This window comes from Alexandromys fortis, unplaced genomic scaffold (assembly GCF_014885135.2).
Source record: "Alexandromys fortis isolate MF-2015 unplaced genomic scaffold, M_Fortis_MF-2015_v1.1 scaffold_39, whole genome shotgun sequence".
In the NCBI taxonomy this organism is placed as follows: Eukaryota; Metazoa; Chordata; class Mammalia; order Rodentia; family Cricetidae; genus Alexandromys; species Alexandromys fortis.
Genome location: NW_026067918.1, coordinates 12,812,095 through 12,829,253, shown reverse-complemented (window position 1 = coordinate 12,829,253; position 17,159 = coordinate 12,812,095). Strand labels below are relative to the sequence as shown.

General features: G+C 53.1%; 1 protein-coding gene across 6 annotated transcripts in view; it reads left to right on the top strand.

The window, feature by feature from the left end:
- The first annotated feature begins 253 nt into the window (after nt 1-253).
- The window catches only part of Slc38a10 (solute carrier family 38 member 10), a 73,000-nt gene continuing 56,094 nt past the window's right edge, over nt 254-17,159 (top strand). Inside the window, exons 1-6 of one of the 6 annotated variants that reach the window (XR_007591326.1) lie at nt 254-638; nt 3,833-3,950; nt 10,389-10,434; nt 11,247-11,340; nt 12,911-13,054; nt 14,150-14,274. Coding sequence is in view for 4 of the 6 variants with exons in the window: in XM_050140195.1 (XP_049996152.1) it covers nt 540-638; nt 3,833-3,950; nt 10,389-10,434; nt 11,247-11,340; nt 12,911-13,054; nt 14,150-14,274 (626 nt within the window). In the remaining 2 variants the exon portion in view is untranslated. Of the gene's footprint in view, nt 639-1,150; nt 1,294-3,832; nt 3,951-10,388; nt 10,435-11,246; nt 11,341-12,910; nt 13,055-14,149; nt 14,275-17,159 lie in introns of those variants that run through there. The other 5 variants (XM_050140195.1, XM_050140197.1, XM_050140196.1 and 2 more) reach the window with 5 other exon arrangements.

Sequence of the window (17,159 nt, the reverse complement as noted above, 5' to 3'; positions counted from 1 at the left end):
GACTCAGACCCCGCCCACCGCAACACAGCCACGCCCAACCCCTACCACCGCCCCGCCCACCACACCCCGCCCCGCCCATCTAATACACGACCCCGTCCATCAGCCCACAGATCCCGCCCCTACACACCTCTTATTGGCTAGGGTTCAGCCCACCCCACCTCAGGCTCCACCCAAGCCACGCCTCCTACGACTCTAGTTCCGTGCATATACACACACTCGCATCTTGTTGGCTGGCGTCCCGCCTTATCCCTCCCATGACACCGTCACTTCCTGGCAGCGGACACTTGGAAGGCGGAAGTTTGTGCGCCGGAGGCAGCGAAGCGGAGCTGAGGTGTCGCTGGCGTTGCCTGCGGCTCTTCCGGGTCTCTGCAGCACTCCCGCGAGGTGGAGGCGGGAACCTGGAACCATGGCTGTCAGGCAGCTGCGTAGCCTGGCAGGGTCTGGAGGCTGATCTCCGCGACGCCTGTCCACGGACCCCGTGCTGCGAGTGTAGGGTTAGTTAGGGTCGCGTTAGCTGTCCCGGCCCCCAGACCCTCAAAATGACCGCAGCTTCCACCTCCAAATGGGGGCTGATCACGAACGTCGTAAACAGCATCGTGGGGGTCAGCGTCCTCACCATGCCTTTCTGCTTCAAACAGGTGAGTCGGGGTCGCGGGGGCCTTCGGTTTGAAGCGCTCGGCTGGTGGGAAGCGTGTGTGAGCCCAGCGGACAGGGAAGGGGCTCCCGGGCAACGTCCTCGCCGCGCGTTGTCGTCTGTATCTGTGCGCTCCGTGTCCACTAACAACACCCCACGGAAGGGCACACTGAAAGAGAAATGAACGGATTAATGCTGTTTTTGTTAGTGACTCTGACCGACTGCACGGAAGCACGCCAGTCCTCGGCTCCGGCTTCCAACAGGGTTAATCAAGGTGATTTAAAGCATTGCCTAGGTTTGACTTCTTCTAAGAGCTCTGTTGCACAAACGCTGTACGTTTGGTCCGCTCTGTGCTTATACCACCCTAGTTGGAAAAACAGGCATACCGAAAAGTTTGGTGTTATTTCAGCTTTGAGCGCCACACGAAAAGATGGCTATTTCTACGTGGCTCTGTTTAATCTACCAATGCTTTGCGGAAGCCGATGGAAACGTCACGTTGTGTAAAGACGTGGTGGGGTTTCGCCGTCCGCTCTCCACTCATCGATGCCACGTCTGCTGTGGAGGCAGTGGGACCTCAGGGCAAAGACTCGCTACTTCCACCTGATGAACCGAAGAGGTGACGTGGAGAATGATTCTGCAATAGACGTTTGGAAGTGAAAGTGGGTTGTTGATAATTTAATATTAGATTAAAACCACTTTGAATGTCTTACATTTCACATCTCCAGGGTAAAAGAGAGAAAAAAATTTTGATCAGGGAAATTTTGATCCTCTGCATACTCTCCTGATTGAGACGGCATTGAGGTTCCCGTGTGGGGACTGATATGGTTGATGAATGTAGAAGGACAGAGCTAGACCCTCTGGGCTGTCATCTGTGTTGTGAACCCCAGTGTTGAGTCAGCCACTTCTGGGTGTTTCTGAAGTGTCTACGTGTCCCAGTGTCCATGGCAACTGGCCTGTCAGCAGAACTGCATCCTGGGATAGGGAGTGTTGGCTGGTTTCAAATCTCCACGTGAACCCTGTCATCTTTGCTGCCTGTCTGTGTAGTGTGACCCTTCCCTGGGCTCTGTGGTAGATGCCTGAGAAAGTAGATGTTCCGGGCCGCGGTGACTGAGCAGATTCGAGGCTGGAACATTGCTGTGCATGGCTGCGAGGCCTCTGCTGCAACCTGTGACGATGAGCCACCTGGAGACTACTTGGGAAGAGCTTGAAATGTTGTAGGGGAGCCCGGTGTGCAAGCCAAACTAGAAACAGTCACACCACGTGTGCCTGTGTGCCTGTCACTGGACTCGTATCTCCTCCAGGAACCTTGGGGCAGAGCCATCTGATCCAGGGGAGAGAGTATTGGGGATGTGTGTATGTGTTAAAAAAAAAATCCAGGGTTTAATGGTAGTTTGTTTAGTGATTCTGGCCATTTAAAAAAGAGAAACACTATGGTCATTCAGTGTGTAGAAAATGGCATACACTTTTGGTGTACTCTTGAATTTTCACGAAGTGAAGGAAAATAGAGCACCTTGCTGTACATGGAGGAATCCCACCACGCTGGCACACTTTACCAGTTGCTCCTGCCCAGCAGAGAACCACCACCTATCATGGGCTTGTGCCAGAGGTTGGTGGTTTGACCTGGAGGAGGGGGAATCATGTGTAGGAGCCAGCATCTGGTGTGCAGACCACACCTGTGTTCCTTTGGGAGACACGGATCCTGCTCTAGGGACCTAGGGGGTGAGTGGGGTGGGGGAGCTGCCAGCACAGGTGTCCTCCGCAGTGTTTGGATTCGTGGGTCTTGGAGCCGTACTGGTGAGAATTGGATGTTACCTTTGTGGTTTGTTGTTTATTTATTTTTAGCAGTTTCAGCTTTGTGGCCAACTGAGTAGAAAGTACAGGAAGCCCCCATACCCTTCTTTCCAGTTCCCCTTTTGGTAGCAGATTGAACTGGTCTAGTGGTGTTTTGTCTTGTTTAATTTTTTTGTTTTGTTTATTTTTTAAATATTTTGTAGTGTTGAAACTCTGATCCCAGGCAAACATTCTAGTGCTGAGCTGCACCCTCAAATCACTGATGTCGAGACAGGATTTCCTCTGTGTAGCCCTGGCTGTCTTGAACTTTATCTGACGACCAAGCTGGCCTCAAATTCACAGACATCCTCCTGCCTTTGCCTCCTGAGTGCTGGGATTAATGGCATGTGCCACCACCAACTGGCTTTTTTTTTTTTTTTTTAAATAGGGTCTCACCATATAGCCCTGGCTAGCCTGGTTTTGGCTATGTAGACCAGGGTGGTCTTGAACCCACAGAGAGGCACCTGTCTTTGTCCTCTGAGTACTGGGATTAAGACTGGACCATCATGCCTGGCCCATACCCCTGATGCCTCCTTGAGTGTTAAAAGTTATTGAGGGGTAGTTTTCTTGCACTAAAATACACCTGTTTCAGGGTGTGGTTTCTTGGGTTTTGATGTATGCATACAGTAGTGTTGCTACTGTGGTCAGGACATGGAACAGAGTTCTGTCATCCCCAAAACGTCACCTCTGCCCCTCTGTAGTCAGCAGCTCTCCCTCCCTCAGCTGCACGACACGTTGTCTGTCCCCACTGTTACTCTTTCCTATATATGTGACAACACACTGTACGCTGCCTTCCCGGCCCCTTCTCTCCTACAGCGTGGTGTATCCGTGCCATGGAAGGGTTGGGCGTTCCAAACCGAAATGCTAAGTGACATTTCTCTGCTTGGCTGGGCTACAGTTGTTTTTCCATCACCTTTGAAGGCCATGGGCTTGCTTTCTTATTTCGGGGTTATGGCTAAACTCACTGTAGATGTACAGGTTTGTGCGTGGACATTTCATTTCTGTTAGGGGAAAGGCCTGAGAGTCGTCGCAGGATCCTGCGGTGGGCATCGGTTTATAAGGAAGGTACACTCATTCCTAGTCCTTCTAGACCATGTGAGCTGGGTGTAGGGAGCATGGGCTGCTTGCTGACGGTCTCACCCGGTTGACCTGGGGGGACTAACAAGCCTCTTTTAAAATAGTACTCTGTGTTCGGGTTTGTATTTTAGGGAACCGTTTTCAGGTGCCACCCACAGGAGGTCAGGGCCTCCCATGGACGCAGACGGAGCAGTGAGGTTCTGCATCAGCACCGACTGCTACGGATCTATGAACTGGAGTCTTGAAGAAGGTCTGATTTTGCAAATGTGTCTTTTCCTCTCCACCCGACAGTGTGGCATCGTCCTGGGGGCCCTGCTCTTGGTCTTCTGCTCCTGGATGACACACCAGTCGTGCATGTTCTTGGTGAAGTCGGCCAGCCTGAGCAAGAGGAGAACCTACGCTGGCCTGGGTAAGGCTTGACTTTCAGCGTGCTGGTGAAGGCGATTGTTCTTGCTTGGGGAGTCTAGAGGGAAATCTTATTCCTCTTGTTTAGTTATTGTTCTTCTATTTCTTCTTCTTCTTCTTTTTTTCTTTTCTTTTTTTTTTTCGAGACAGGTTTCTGTATAGCTTTGGAGCCTGTCCTGGAACTAGCTCTTATAGACCAGGCTGGCCTTGAACTCACAGAGATCCACTTGCCTCTGCCTCCCCCCGAGTGCTGAGATTAAAGGCATATGTTACCACTGCCCTGCCCTTCTATTTCCTCTAAGGAGTTTTTTGTTTTGTTTTGTTTTTACGAGACCTAGAACTTGCTCTGTAGACCAGGCTAGCCTTGAACTCACAGAGATCCTCCTGGCTTTGTCTCCCAAGTGCTGGGATTAAAGTTGTGCACCACCACACTCCGATTTTTCTTTTTTAATCTTAATGTAAGGTGGGTATGATGGTGCCTGTCTGTAATCCTAGCACTTGGTAGGGAAAGGCAGGAAGATGAGACATTCAAGGCCATCCTATGCTTGGCTTCACAGCCTGTTTGAGACCAGCTTGGGCTCTGTGAAACGAAATCAGGACTTGTGAGATGGTACGTCAGTTGTTGCACAAGCCTGGAAGCCTGAGTTCAATTCCTGGAACCACATACAGGTGATAGCGGTAGGAGGTGAGCACCAGCTCCACAGGTGTCCTCTGACCGACGCGTCCAGTGTGGCCCAAATACAGACATACATATGCACACACCATACTGACTACAACTAGAGAGGGTTTCTCTGTGTAACAGTCCTGGCTGTCCTGAAACTTGTTATGTCGAGCAGGCTGGCCTAGAACTCACAGAGATCCGACTGCCTCTTCCTCCTGAGTCCAGGGCTTAAAGGCGGGTGCTACCATTGCCAGGCCGTTTTTATTGAGCTATATATATATTTTCTCGGCTACTCTCTCTCCTCCCCCTCCCTGCCTTTGCTGTTTAAGTGTTGAATAAAATAATTTTTTAAAACTTACAATTAATAACACTGTTCAAAAATTTAAAAAAAACGAAAAAACCCTGGCCGTGCACAACTTAAATCCTAGTATTTAGGAGGCAGAGACAGGTGGATCTCTGAGTTTGGGGCCAGCCTGGTCTAGAGTGAATTTCAGGACAGCCAGGGCTTCACAGAGAAATCATGTCTCAGAACTGAAACAAAAGTAGAATCACCTCCCTCGGAAGTGAACCGAGGCGAAGGGTACAAGCAACAGGCTTCTTTCTCGCCCTTGTGCTCCTGCCTCTGTTGCACAGACAGATGCAATACTTGCCCTCCAGGTCCGTAGACTCACTGTCCCATAGTCTTCTGCTGCCTCTAGCTCCCAGTACCCTGAACCCTTCCTTGGGGTTGCTGAAAGGAGCACCTCCAACTCCTAGAACTCCATGGTGGACGCCCTTCAGTCAGCTGTGGCAGGGACCAGGTGCCCATGGTGGACGCCCTTCAGTCCAGCTGTAGCTGGGACCAGCTGTTCATGGTGGACGCCCTTCAGTCCAGCTGTGGCTGGGACCAGGTGTTCACGGTGGACGCCCTTCAGTCCAGCTGTGGCTGGGACCAGGTGTTCACAGTGGATGCCCTTCAGTCCAGCTGGGGCAGGGACCAGGTGCCCACGGTGGACGCCCTTCAGTCAGCTGGGGCTGGGGCTCGGTGCCCATCTGCCCGAGGGGTGGGCTTTTCCCCCAGGATTGGTGATTGCGTTCTGTCCCTCTAGATCTTTTCAGTTTAAGCAGTCTCACCCACAGGACTAAATGCCGCACTCCGCTTTTCTCTGGGTAGTTTGGGTTCAAGGGCACTGAGGGTGCTTTACTTTCCTGCCCTCTCGGGTTGGCATGTAAAGCCTGCTTCTTTCTGCCCACCAGGTTTGGACTTTCTTGCTGTCTAGCTCATTCTGGGATTCCTTGACCTGGGGGTCAGAGGGCCACTCTTCTGCTGTTGGAACTTGGCCTCGTGGGGGACGGTAGGAAGGAAATTCCCGGCCTCCTGGGGATGTTCCTGGCCCCCAGCCAGCCTCTGGTCCGCTGTTCTTACCTGGCCTCTGACCCTCACACTTGCTGTCCAGTGAGGAAAACGGTGCAGGGTTTGGAGTGAATGAGATGAAGTTGTTCTTGAGAACCGAATTGGAACGATGTGTAGAGAGGCGGGAGGTGCCACACCTCCACCTGTCCTCTTCTGGAGGTGCACAGATGGGCTTCTGTAGTGTGGCCGCTTTTTTCTTCCCAGCATGCTTTGCAGTGGCACCAGTACCCTGATGTCCACTCCTGGCCTCAGAACCCAAGGGATGAGTTCCTTCTCTATTGAGTTGACAGTGGTTTTCTCTTTTCCTGTCACTTGAGGAAGTGAGGTTTGTCAGTTGAACTTGATCCACACTGAGGCAGCCAGTTCTGCTTACCAGGACGCAGGGGTGAGGTGGTTGGGCATGCCCTTGGTGGTGTGGAGCCATGCTGCAGTGTCCTTTCCCTCTGAGATCTCTGTCCATGTTTTGTAGCTGAGGTTCCAGCTCCTGTGTCCTCAAAGAAGACCTGAGGCCCTGGGCTGGGGAAGCCATGGCTTCTTACATTTGGCCGGCCAGCCAGTTATTCTTAGAAAGTCCCTGAGAGCTCAAACTGGTTTGTCTAGATGTGGGAGACAGACGGAAAATTGTCAAATGGACCTAAACGCTGGCTTCCTAGGGCTCGGGCTTTGATTGACTGTGTGGTAACTTACTGGAAACAACAGAATCTAAATTCCCAGTAGTCTGACTTGTGCTTTTTTTTTTTTTTTTTTTTTTTTTCCCTTTTTTCTGTTTTGAGACACAGTTTCTCTGTGCAGCCCTGGCTATTTTAGAACTCACTCTGTAGACTAGGCTGGCCTTGAACTCAGAAATCTGCCTGCTTCTGTCTCCTGAGTGCTAGGATTAAAGGTGTGCACCACCACTGCCCAGATCTTGAACAACTGGCTTAGTTTTATGGGCTCCATGTGAGTCTCTTAGACTTTCAGTCTCCTAGGTCGCTGGATAGTTTCCTGGGCCCTCAGTCTTCCAGGACTCCAGATAGTTCTCTGGGCCCTCAGAGCTCTCTGAACCCCTAGACAATTCCTTGGAATCCTGGTCTCCCTGGTCCCAGTGTCTAGGTCCCCAGACAGGCTTCAGGGCTGTTGGTTCAGCACTGTTTACCTTTGTCTACGAGGCGGGGTGACTAGCTGTGGGGGGGCCAGAGCAGCAGGGAGGAGGGTCTCCTGTGCCACCTCCTGCCATGGCCGGCCTTACCAGCAGTGTGGAGCTCTCTCCCTTGTCCTTTGCCCTCTTGGTGGGCCAGGAGTCCCTGTGTGCTTATGCCATAACCCGTCAGGGTGCTCGGACAGTGAGGCCCTCATTCCCTCAAGGTATAGCAGACCTGACAGATGGCCTCTGTCTGGATGCTTGAGAGGACCCTGGTTCGGGTCCCAGACTGAGGCTCTGTAGATGAGGTGTGCAGATGGCCTGTGTCCTCATGTGGAGGCCATGGATGAAGGTGAAGAATGTCCAGGGTAGTGGGCAAGTCTTCAGCAGGAGCCTGTTTTCCATTTGTGCTGCAGGGGGAGTCTGGGGACCTTTCTCTCACATGGGCTCCTTTGCATTTAAGTCTTAGGTGTCACCAGCTGTGGCAGTGGCCGCTCTTATCTGACAGACACCTTCCCCTCCAGCCCTGGAGAATGATGTCTACGGGGTGGAGAGCCACAGCACAGTGGGGGTTGTTGGTGATTTGGGCACCAGTTTGCTCTGTTTGTTCTTGCTGTTGCGATTGTCGGGCGGCTTCGTGCCCAGCTTGTCACGGTCCACATGGCCTTTTGAATTCATCTCATTTCAGAAGGTGTATTAGGGTTGCTAGTGCATGATAAAGCACCTTGGCCAAATCAGCTTGGCGAGGAAATGGTTTATTTTATCTTTCTGGTTTTCCGAGACAGGGTTTCTCTGTAACTTTGGAACCTGTCCTGGAACTTGCTCTATAAACCAGGCTGGACTCGAACTCACAGAGATCCGCCTGTCTATGCCTTCTGAGTGCTGGGATGAAAGGTGTGCGCCACTGCCGCCCCGTGGGCCTGTTTTATTTTACAACTCTCAGGTTGTCTCTATCACCGAGGGAAGTCTGGGCAGGGACTGAAGCAGAGACCATGGTGGGTGCTCCTCACTGGCTTGCTGAGTCTGCTTTCTTACATAGTTCAGGACCGCGTGTCCGGTGTGTCACCACCCACAGTGAGCTGGGTCCTCCCACATCAATCGGTGATTAAGAAAATGCCCTCAGACTTACTGTGGGAAATCTGATGGAGGCATTTTCTCGACTGAGAGTCCTTCTCCTAGATGTCGTTGTGTCAAGTTGACAAAAAAAAAAAAACCCAACCATGATGGAAGATAACACAGACACCTCAGGGACTCCTGGGACACTCGAGCTTTAGATCCTGCCCTGGGAGTAGTGTGTGCTCTGCGGGGGACGCCACCTTCTCTAGCAGTGGAAACTGTGTGCCAGTCCCCTGGCGTCTGGAGTTTTCCACGTCAGTCGTGGGTGTTGCTGGAGCTGTGTCACCATGACTCCTGGTCAGTGTGCATCTCAGTCTTCGTGGGCCTAGAGTGATACCTGCAAGGGCATGCTGGGTCAGTGTCTCTTGCACGTCCTTAAGTGCCGTGGCCTATGTACCTGCCCTTTGGGCTGGTGAGCAAGACTGCCAAGTGGAGCTCTCCGACACCTGGTTTTTTATGCTGCCCCAGCCTCCTGGAACTGAAGATGTTTACTGTGTACCTGCCCAGTTCTGCTGGCCCCATGCCCATGCCACAGTGGGGATCCTCCTTCAAGGCTGTTCTTCCTGCACTGTGCCAGGAGTGGCTTAGTTAAAGTCACTGGCCAGCCTTCCCTGCCTTGTATTGCCCTAGTCATGAACAGCAGCCTCTTTCCTGCCTCTTCTGTGTCCCATCTTGAACAGCACCTCTTTCTCGCTTTGCTGTTGCTGGATATTGTGGGCAGGTGGAGGTGGAATCAGTTCCACCTGGGAGTTAGGGACAGGCACGGTGGGCAGAAAGCCTGGTCTTGGGCTGGGCCCTGTTGAGTGGTCTGGGAGAACCACTTGGGCTGATGGTGGGAAGCATGTGTGTTCTGGAATTTTCTAGGGCAGGCTGTTCTGTATTTGAAGTGTGCAGTAAGAAGGCTTGAGAGTGGCCGTTGGAATGACTCCGTGTCCTATGCTGGGTGTTCTGGCCCAGGGCTTGGAGGGTGTCCTTTGGTGATATGACAGGCAGCTGTGAATATCATCGCCTCTGGAGTTTAGTTTTTTGAAATTCTCGGTCTAGACCTTGGGTAACTTTCTGAACTGGGATTGATGGGTATGCTAGGTTCTTTCCCAACTGAGTCTGGGAAAGGCCAGAGTGACCCCTGGAGGCCGAAGTCTTTGTTGTTCCCAGGCCAGGCTGAGGCTGGTGCCAATTGTCTGGCTTCTGCCAACTCTGCCTCCTCCTCAGTTAAAAGTAGCACGGATTTTGTTTGGTTCATTCATACCCAGTGGATGTGTGTTTCCTGCTCCTCAGCCTCAGAGGGCTGCTGGCCCAGAGTGAGGGAGGAAACGGGCAGGAAGCTGGGGCTGTGACAAGGTTGAGGCCATCCTGTCACATGCACTGCCTTTGGCTGCTCCCAGAAGACCAGAACTTCCCTTTGCCCTCATCTGGCTGGACTATGGGGAAAGCACTGGGTGACCGGATATCTGCTAAGGTCCTACGAAGGACCTTGTTGAGTCAGCTTTTAATTTCTCATCTGCTGGAAACAGTTTTGGGTCAGGAGTGAAAGACAGAGCCCCTTCTCCTGGCAGGACACTGCTGTGCCATGCATGTTGGCCATGATAAGCGTCCTTTTACTGGCTGGCCTGGGTGCTGGCGAGTCTCAGAGCTCCTGTTCTTTCCTCCCGGAGCACCATGCTTGCAAAGGCTCCATTTTCTGTGAATCATAACCAGAGGACAAATACGAAGCCCTTGGCAGTATCCGTGATACAGGGCACAAATACCGGTTCTAGAGCAGGGTTGAACCTCCTGGGCCCCTCTTGTGGTCTCCCGCTTCCCCTGTCTTTAAATGAGGCTGTATTGGCACTGCTCCAAGCAGGCTACTCCAGCCGCCGTGGGCAGAACGCACTACTTAAGGGTCCTGGGTTCCTCTCCCCCTCTTAAAATCTCACATGAAACAACGGCGAAAACCCCTGCCCGTGCTTCCTTTGCTTTGTTCTGGTTCATGTTGTTTTATTTGAGGTTGGCAGTCCTAAAAAAGTCTAGGGACTAGAGTTTTAATGTATTTCCTTATCCACGAAACTTCTAGCGTACGATGCTTGTCAAACTTCGTCCACAGCTTTCCTCGGCAGCTTTTTTACCAGTCTTTCTCACTGTGGATTGAGCTTTCTTCTCTTCTCTTTCCCAGCGTTCCATGCCTACGGCAAGGCCGGGAAGATGCTGGTGGAGACCAGGTAAGCGGTGAGCCGTGTGGGGTCCCACCCCTCTTCCTGCAGCAGTGGAGGGGCTGGAGCTGTTGGGAAGCGAGCGGCTGCTTCCCCTGTGGCTTGACTCACCACTTCCGCCTTGCTCCTGAAGAGTTACTTAGAGAATAGCTGGATCCCTTCACTGTACCCCGAAATGATAGCTGTCAAAGCTGAAAGCCGTAGTTAAGTCTTGCTGAGACTTAGTACGTGAGAACGGGAAACTTGGCGAGCATAGCGAAACGTTTCTCCTGGTATAGCTAATCTCAGTGCTGTTCTTTAAACTGTGTCCCCAACTCTCCTGCAGAAGGGAGGCACTAAACTGAAATGTCACATTGTTTTCATTGAGAGTAAAATTTTATGAGTTGAAAAAATTGTCGGGGAATTACACTTTTAGGCTTCTAAATCAGGGAATTGTAAAAACAGAAGAAAATATTTTTTAGAAGCAGCTGATTATTCCTTTAACTTGTCTGACATCACTGTGAGTTTTTGTTGCACCTGGAAGACTTTCTGAAGCTCCTGTGGAAGGAAAATAGGGTACCCCGCAGAGAATAGTTCAGGGTGACTCAGTAGTCACCCCCAGTGCAATGGAGAGAGCCCCAAACAGCCAGCCCTGTGAGTGTGGACATATAAACTGCCTCTCATTCAGCCAGTTTTCTGGCAGTGCCATGTCGGCACAGCTCTGCCCCAGGTGCCAGGCCGGCTGCGCCTGGGTTGTGCGTCTTGCAAAGGTGCTGTGTTCTCATCACCAAGCAGAGCTTTCTTTCGAGTCCGATCCCAAAGCCTGGTTTCCGTCTTTGCAGCATGATTGGGCTGATGCTGGGGACCTGCATTACCTTCTACGTCGTGATTGGTGACTTGGGCTCCAACTTTTTTGCTCCACTGATTGGATTACGGGTAAGGCACTGTTAGCTGTCTGGTCTGTTTAAATGCTTGTGGTTGCCACCCAGTGTCTCCTCTCCTGAAACCAGCTGAGACCAGTGTACTTGGCCCAGAGAAGCTTCCCAGGCCTGCCAACTGTTACTCAGGTTCCTGGCCTGGATTTCAGAGACTTTACTGGGGTAGTGTCTGAGAGGCTCCAGGAGAGGGAGAGCAGGCTGTGAAACAGCCTGTAGTGTGAGGGGCGGGAAGGAGGAGAGGCATGACAGGTCACACCGCTGTGCAGCCCAGGGGCCTCAGCCTTCTGCTGCTGCCCATCAAATGGCAAAAGAGGCCAGGTCCTCATGTGGCTGCTGTGCCTGGCCGTTGGCAGTAGGCTGAGTCAGGGAGCGGAGTCACCATCCTGCTGGGGAAGGCTTGAAGACACTGCCAATCAGGGCCTATGACGTAGCTCTGTGCATTCTCCAAACCTGCCGTTCCCTGTCCCTGGCGGACCCCACCTGTGAACTCTGCCCCACACGGTCTTCCTCCCCTACTGGGCAACAGCTGTGGCCAGTGAGTGGCTAGGGAGGGTGCACATGGCCTTGGAGGGTCTCTGCTGTGAGAGTCCTTCACACCTGTTTACCAGGTCTGACGATTGTAGAGATGGATTTAGTTTGTAAAGATGACAGCTGAGGGGAGGCCCTACTCTGGAATGCAATGTGCTGGATTTACACGGTGCTGGAGAAGTTTCCAGTCAGTGTCCTGGGAGCCTAGCCCTGGCCTGTGTTCTGAAGGTATCTGCCTGGATTGCTTTCCATCCCCCACTCTTCCTGTGGGTCCAGCAGAGCTGCGGAGCAGACCCTCACACAGGTGCTCGGGTCCTTTCTCAAAACCTGACCTGTGCTGGGGCCAGGCATCTGAGAGACTTGCAGGACGGACAGTATTGCCCTCTGCAGCCTTGCAAGTCTCCTGCGCAGAGAGCCGGCATGCACAGAGCCTGTCTGCCTCTTGCTCCCACACACGCAGGCATTTGTGGCTGGAGAGTGGATGTTTCAAGGGTTTGGCAGAGCTCTTTACCTCCACCTGTGCTGTCAGCTGTGCAGAAGGACCCCGTCCCGGAAGTCAGAGAGCTGGCTGCAGCTGACTTAGATGGTAGATATCGCCAGACCTTTGCCTGCTGGCAGATGCTGTCTGGGGTTTTGCGATGAGTTTTCTGGATCAGAATTTCCTTCTGCAGCAGAGTTGGCTCTGAGTTATGTGGAGAAGTGGTGGTTCCTTCCCCCAACCCCGGGCGCTAGCTGTGCAGGGAATGCCCAGAGCAGGATGGTTCCTGCCCGCTCTTGTGTAACAGGGGAGTCTCATTGTGGAGCTTGGCTGGTCCACACCAGGGCCAGAGGTGGTTAGCACTTAGGTCCACATGGCACGGCTGCTGGGAGGGGAGCTTTCAGAGTGACATGCCAGGCTTGACCCCGCCACCTTCTGTGTAAGGCCTCAAGGTGCTCTTCGGCCTGCAGCGGCTCCTGTCCTGGCACCACTGGCAAGCTGAGCCTTGGTAGCGAGTAAGCTCAGGCTGCAGACCCAGAGGACTCTGCCGGTTCCCTTTCAGGTGACCAACAGCTTCCGCGTGTTCCTGCTCTTCGCAGTGTCCCTGTGCATCGTGCTCCCACTCAGCCTGCAGAGGAACGTGATGGCCTCTATCCAGTCCTTCAGCGCCATGGCGCTCCTCTTCTACACCATCTTCATGTTTGTGGTGAGCGCCACACACACTGCTAAGGGGGTGTTAGTGGCTTAGCCCTTCCTGTGACCGTAAGCGTTCATGCCTGAGTCTGGGGCAGCTATCAGCTACCTGTGGGGGATGGGAGGGGGGACTCCGAGTCTTACAAGATGGTGAGTTACTGTCATGTCATGGAGGCTGTATGTGTGTCCGATAGTGAGCATCTGAGGCAGGGCAGTTGAACAGCAGGACCAGGGGCTCTGAGACCACATCTCTCTATCAAGGCTCTGGAAAATGCAAGTGTAGCGGCTGTGTGTTTTATGGGAAGATCTTCCATGCGGAACATGTAACCAGATGCATGGTGCCACCATGGTGGCATTTGTCATTGTTGGTGCCAGTTGTCATTTTCATAAGAGCTTTGTGGAGGACAGCGTGGAAGATGACGTGTGGGGACCTCCGAGAGGGTCCTCACCCATTGCTGCCTGATCTCGCTGAACCCGCAGGACTCCTTTTCACTGGCCAGGGAAGAAGCCGCCCCTCCTGAGAGCAGGGTCATGTGTCCTTGCAGGAGGTCTGTACTGATGGAGGCTGTAGATTTCTCATTGCAGCCGTGGCCTGCCAGTGCCCTGCCAGTGCCCCTCAGCACTCTGAGGACCTGCCCAGTGACAGTTACTCCTTACTCAGGTAGCCACATCTTCAGTGGCTGACCTCCTAGAAGATGACTGTGTCTGCCTGGGTCAGGGTGAGAAGAGGGAGGACATGCCCTATGAAGAGGTCTGCATTCTGTAATTTGAGAGAGACATCAGGGCTGGGATGGTGAGTGAGGTTTTGCTTCTGTCTCCACTGAGAGACCTGACAGGAGGAGCTCCACCAAGTGCAGAGAAAGTCCTGCAGCCGGGTTCACCCCTCAGCAGTGCTCAGCTTGAGGTATGGACTGAGTATGAGCCAGGGTCCAGAGAATCAGACGAGGGGTGTCCCTGCCCTTCCACACAGCTCAGCTTACAGAATAAGCCATCTCTGATGTAGAGAGGAGCTGCGTGTCTCCTGCCTCCTCTGAGGCATGCTGTCTGTCTAGTGGGCAGAGCTACACACTGACTACTGACCCTATGTCCTTCTTTCTCCTCGGTCTAGATTGTGCTGTCCTCCCTCAAGCATGGCCTCTTCAGTGGGCAGTGGCTGCAGCGGGTCAGCTACATCCGCTGGGAGGGCATTTTCCGCTGCGTCCCCATCTTCGGCATGTCCTTTGCCTGTCAGTCGTAAGTGCCACTGAGTGGAGGGGCGGGTGTGAGGGTGTGGAGGGGTGGAGAGCCCTGCTTTGCTTGTTTCTTGGGTTGCTTACTCCTGACCACTGAGGAATGATGACTTGTTCTAGTGGCCTCTTTCATTTCCTCTAGGCTGAAGGGGAGTTTGTGCTCTCTTGGAAGTGAACTCTGCTGGACTAGCTGGCGAGGGCACCTAGTTTCCCAGCTCCCACGAGAGGAGAGCTGGCTATGGGGTGCAGCAGCAACCCAGCCATCTGATTGTGCAGAGTCCCAAGGGTTTTGCCAGAATTTAGCTGTTCTTCTTCCACAAACATTGACTTCAGGCTGCTGCTCGGATGGCTGAGGCTGTGTGTGCAGGCGGGCGCTGGCATGTGGAGCTCTGTGAGCACAGAACGGGCTGCTCCACCGTCATAGCCGCGCTCGCTACCTTCCCCGTCAGGGTGGCAGGAGCTTGTGACGCTTGCCCGGGTGGGAACAGTACGTGTAAACGTGACATCAGTGGGAAAAGACCATCGGCATGTGTGCTGGGGGGCTGGCAGAGAAGCCCCCCTCCTGTGGTGTCAGTGGGCATGTCTTGTGCCAATCGTAAACTAGTGTGACAGAAAATTTGCTCACACTGCTGTGTTTACACCCACATGCGAGTTCCAAATCGTCATTCCCACTCACCGGCTCCCACTTGGCAGCTCTGCCTCCGCCAGACGAGCTCCAGCCTCGCTGTGTAATGTCCCCATTATCATCGGTGACAGAAGTTACATTCTTGTGCAGCGTACCTAGTTACCACTTGTCCTTTCTGCCTGCGTGTTTGCTTTTCAGAAAACAAGCCTGCGGTTGGGCTTCTTTGGCGGTGGCCACCTAGCAGGCCGCGCACATCTGTGGGGTTGGTTCTCAGTGCAAATGACTGGTTCCTGGAGGGTGGACGCCCGCCACTGTCTAAGTGCAGGGTCCGTCTTCCTTCCACGAAGGCCTGGGCTCATAAGTGTGCTCTCTTCTGTGCTGGTCACCTGCCGTTCCCAGGCTATAAGCCCTGGAATGTTTGCTAGGTGAGGTGACAAGAGTTCTTCTTCCCCAGTAGGCCTGTCCCTCCTGGGATGGCAGCCAGGCGGCCCCCTTGCCTTCTGCCTGGTATAGTTCTTTTTTTTAAATATTTATTTATTACGTATACAATATTCTGTCAGTGTGTATGCCTGCAGGCCAGAAGAGGGCACCAGACCCCATTACAGATGGTTGTGAGCCACCATGTGGTTGCTGGGAATTGAACTCAGGACCTTTGGAAGAGCAGGCAATGCTCTTAACCGCTGAGCCATCTCTCCAGCCCCCGTGGTATAGTTCTCGCTGTCATCATCTGACCCTTTGATCTTTCTTCGTGGTCAGTGAATCTTGTGTTACTCAGAACCGTGATCATGGGTCTGGAGAAATGGCGACATAGGACACAGAAAGCCTCGGTAGAAGAGATAGAAGAGAGCGCACCCAGAGATCTCACTTGCAGCCTAGGAGTAGTGAGGGCACCTCAAGAGTTGTGTGGTGCCACAGAGGCTGCTCTCTGTAGAGGGGGGTGAGGTGGGAGGGCAGCTGGGACCCAGTGGAAGCCTGTGGGTCAGCTTTCTCTCTGTGTGAGGTACATCCACCGCATCCCAGCACCGCAGTGCCCTGGCCTGTGAGTGCATGTGTGTCTGTGTGTATGCACACATGCATCTGTGTGTGTGCACGTGTGCCCGGGTCAGCCAGAAGAGCTGTTGCTGACCTCCGAGCTGAGACAGGGCTCATGCTAGCTTCCCTTCACTGTCCCTGAAGCTGTGTGGAGTGCGGCTGCCTCGTTTCCTCCTAGCTGACGACTCGGTGGCCTCTTGTGCCGAGGTTGACTTGGAAGCCTGGGTAGACGGGATTGCAGCCTTGCCCCCCCACTTATTCTTGCTTGCTTTTTGATCAAGGTAGTTTGTCTCTTTGTTTTTCTTGGACTCTTTGAAGACATTTTTGGGCATGGTTCCACTGATCCTTGTGCCGATCTGTTATTGGTTGCTGGTTTCCAGCATGCAGATGTCTGGTTGCACACATGCGCAGACCCATTTGCCTGGTTGTTCCTAGTCTGACTTCCTTAGTGCCTTTGATCTTGTCCCGGAAAGCTATAGCCACCTGGGAAGTGCATGAGGGCGGCTACCAGGTTTTCCTCCTGTTCTAACTTAATTCTTTATGTGGTGTCCTGACCAGAGCCATCTCAAACGCAGCTCCTGCTTCTCCTCTTAGGTCTCCTCTCCAGCCTTGGCTCCCCACACCTTGCAAGTGCCCCGGTTCTGTATATGCTTATATGCTCCTCAGTGGTTTTTTTTTTTTTTTTTTTTTTGGTCCCAAGTCCTCAGACATGCTGTTTTCAGAGTGATAACCTTCATGAGGTTATCCCTGTCCTGCCAGTGATGTGGGTCCCTCCCACCTGTCCAGCAGAAGCACACTCCTGGCACCGGACCTAGGACAGAAGCCAGTTTTCTCGTCACCCTGATGAGAGGCTGTGAGTCAGGCAATGTGCATAGGTTGTCTCCTCGTCCTGCCCATCTTTGTGTCTGCTCACGGCCGAGGTGGCCGTGGCCAGCAGATTTGTGTGTGCTCACGGCCGAGGTGGCCGTGGCCAGCAGATTTGTGTGTGTTCACAGCCGAGGTGGCTGCGACCAGCAGATTTGTGTCTGTTCACAGGGCCGAGGTGGCCGTGGCCAGCAGATTTGTGTTTGTTCACAGGGCCGAGGTGGCCGTGGCCAGCAGATTTGTGTCTGCTCACGGCCGAGGTGGCCGTGGCCAGCAGATTTGTGTCTGCTCACGGCCGAGATGGCCGTGGCCAGCAGATTTGTGTCTGCTCACAGCCGAGATGGCCGTGGCCAGCAGATTTGTGTTTG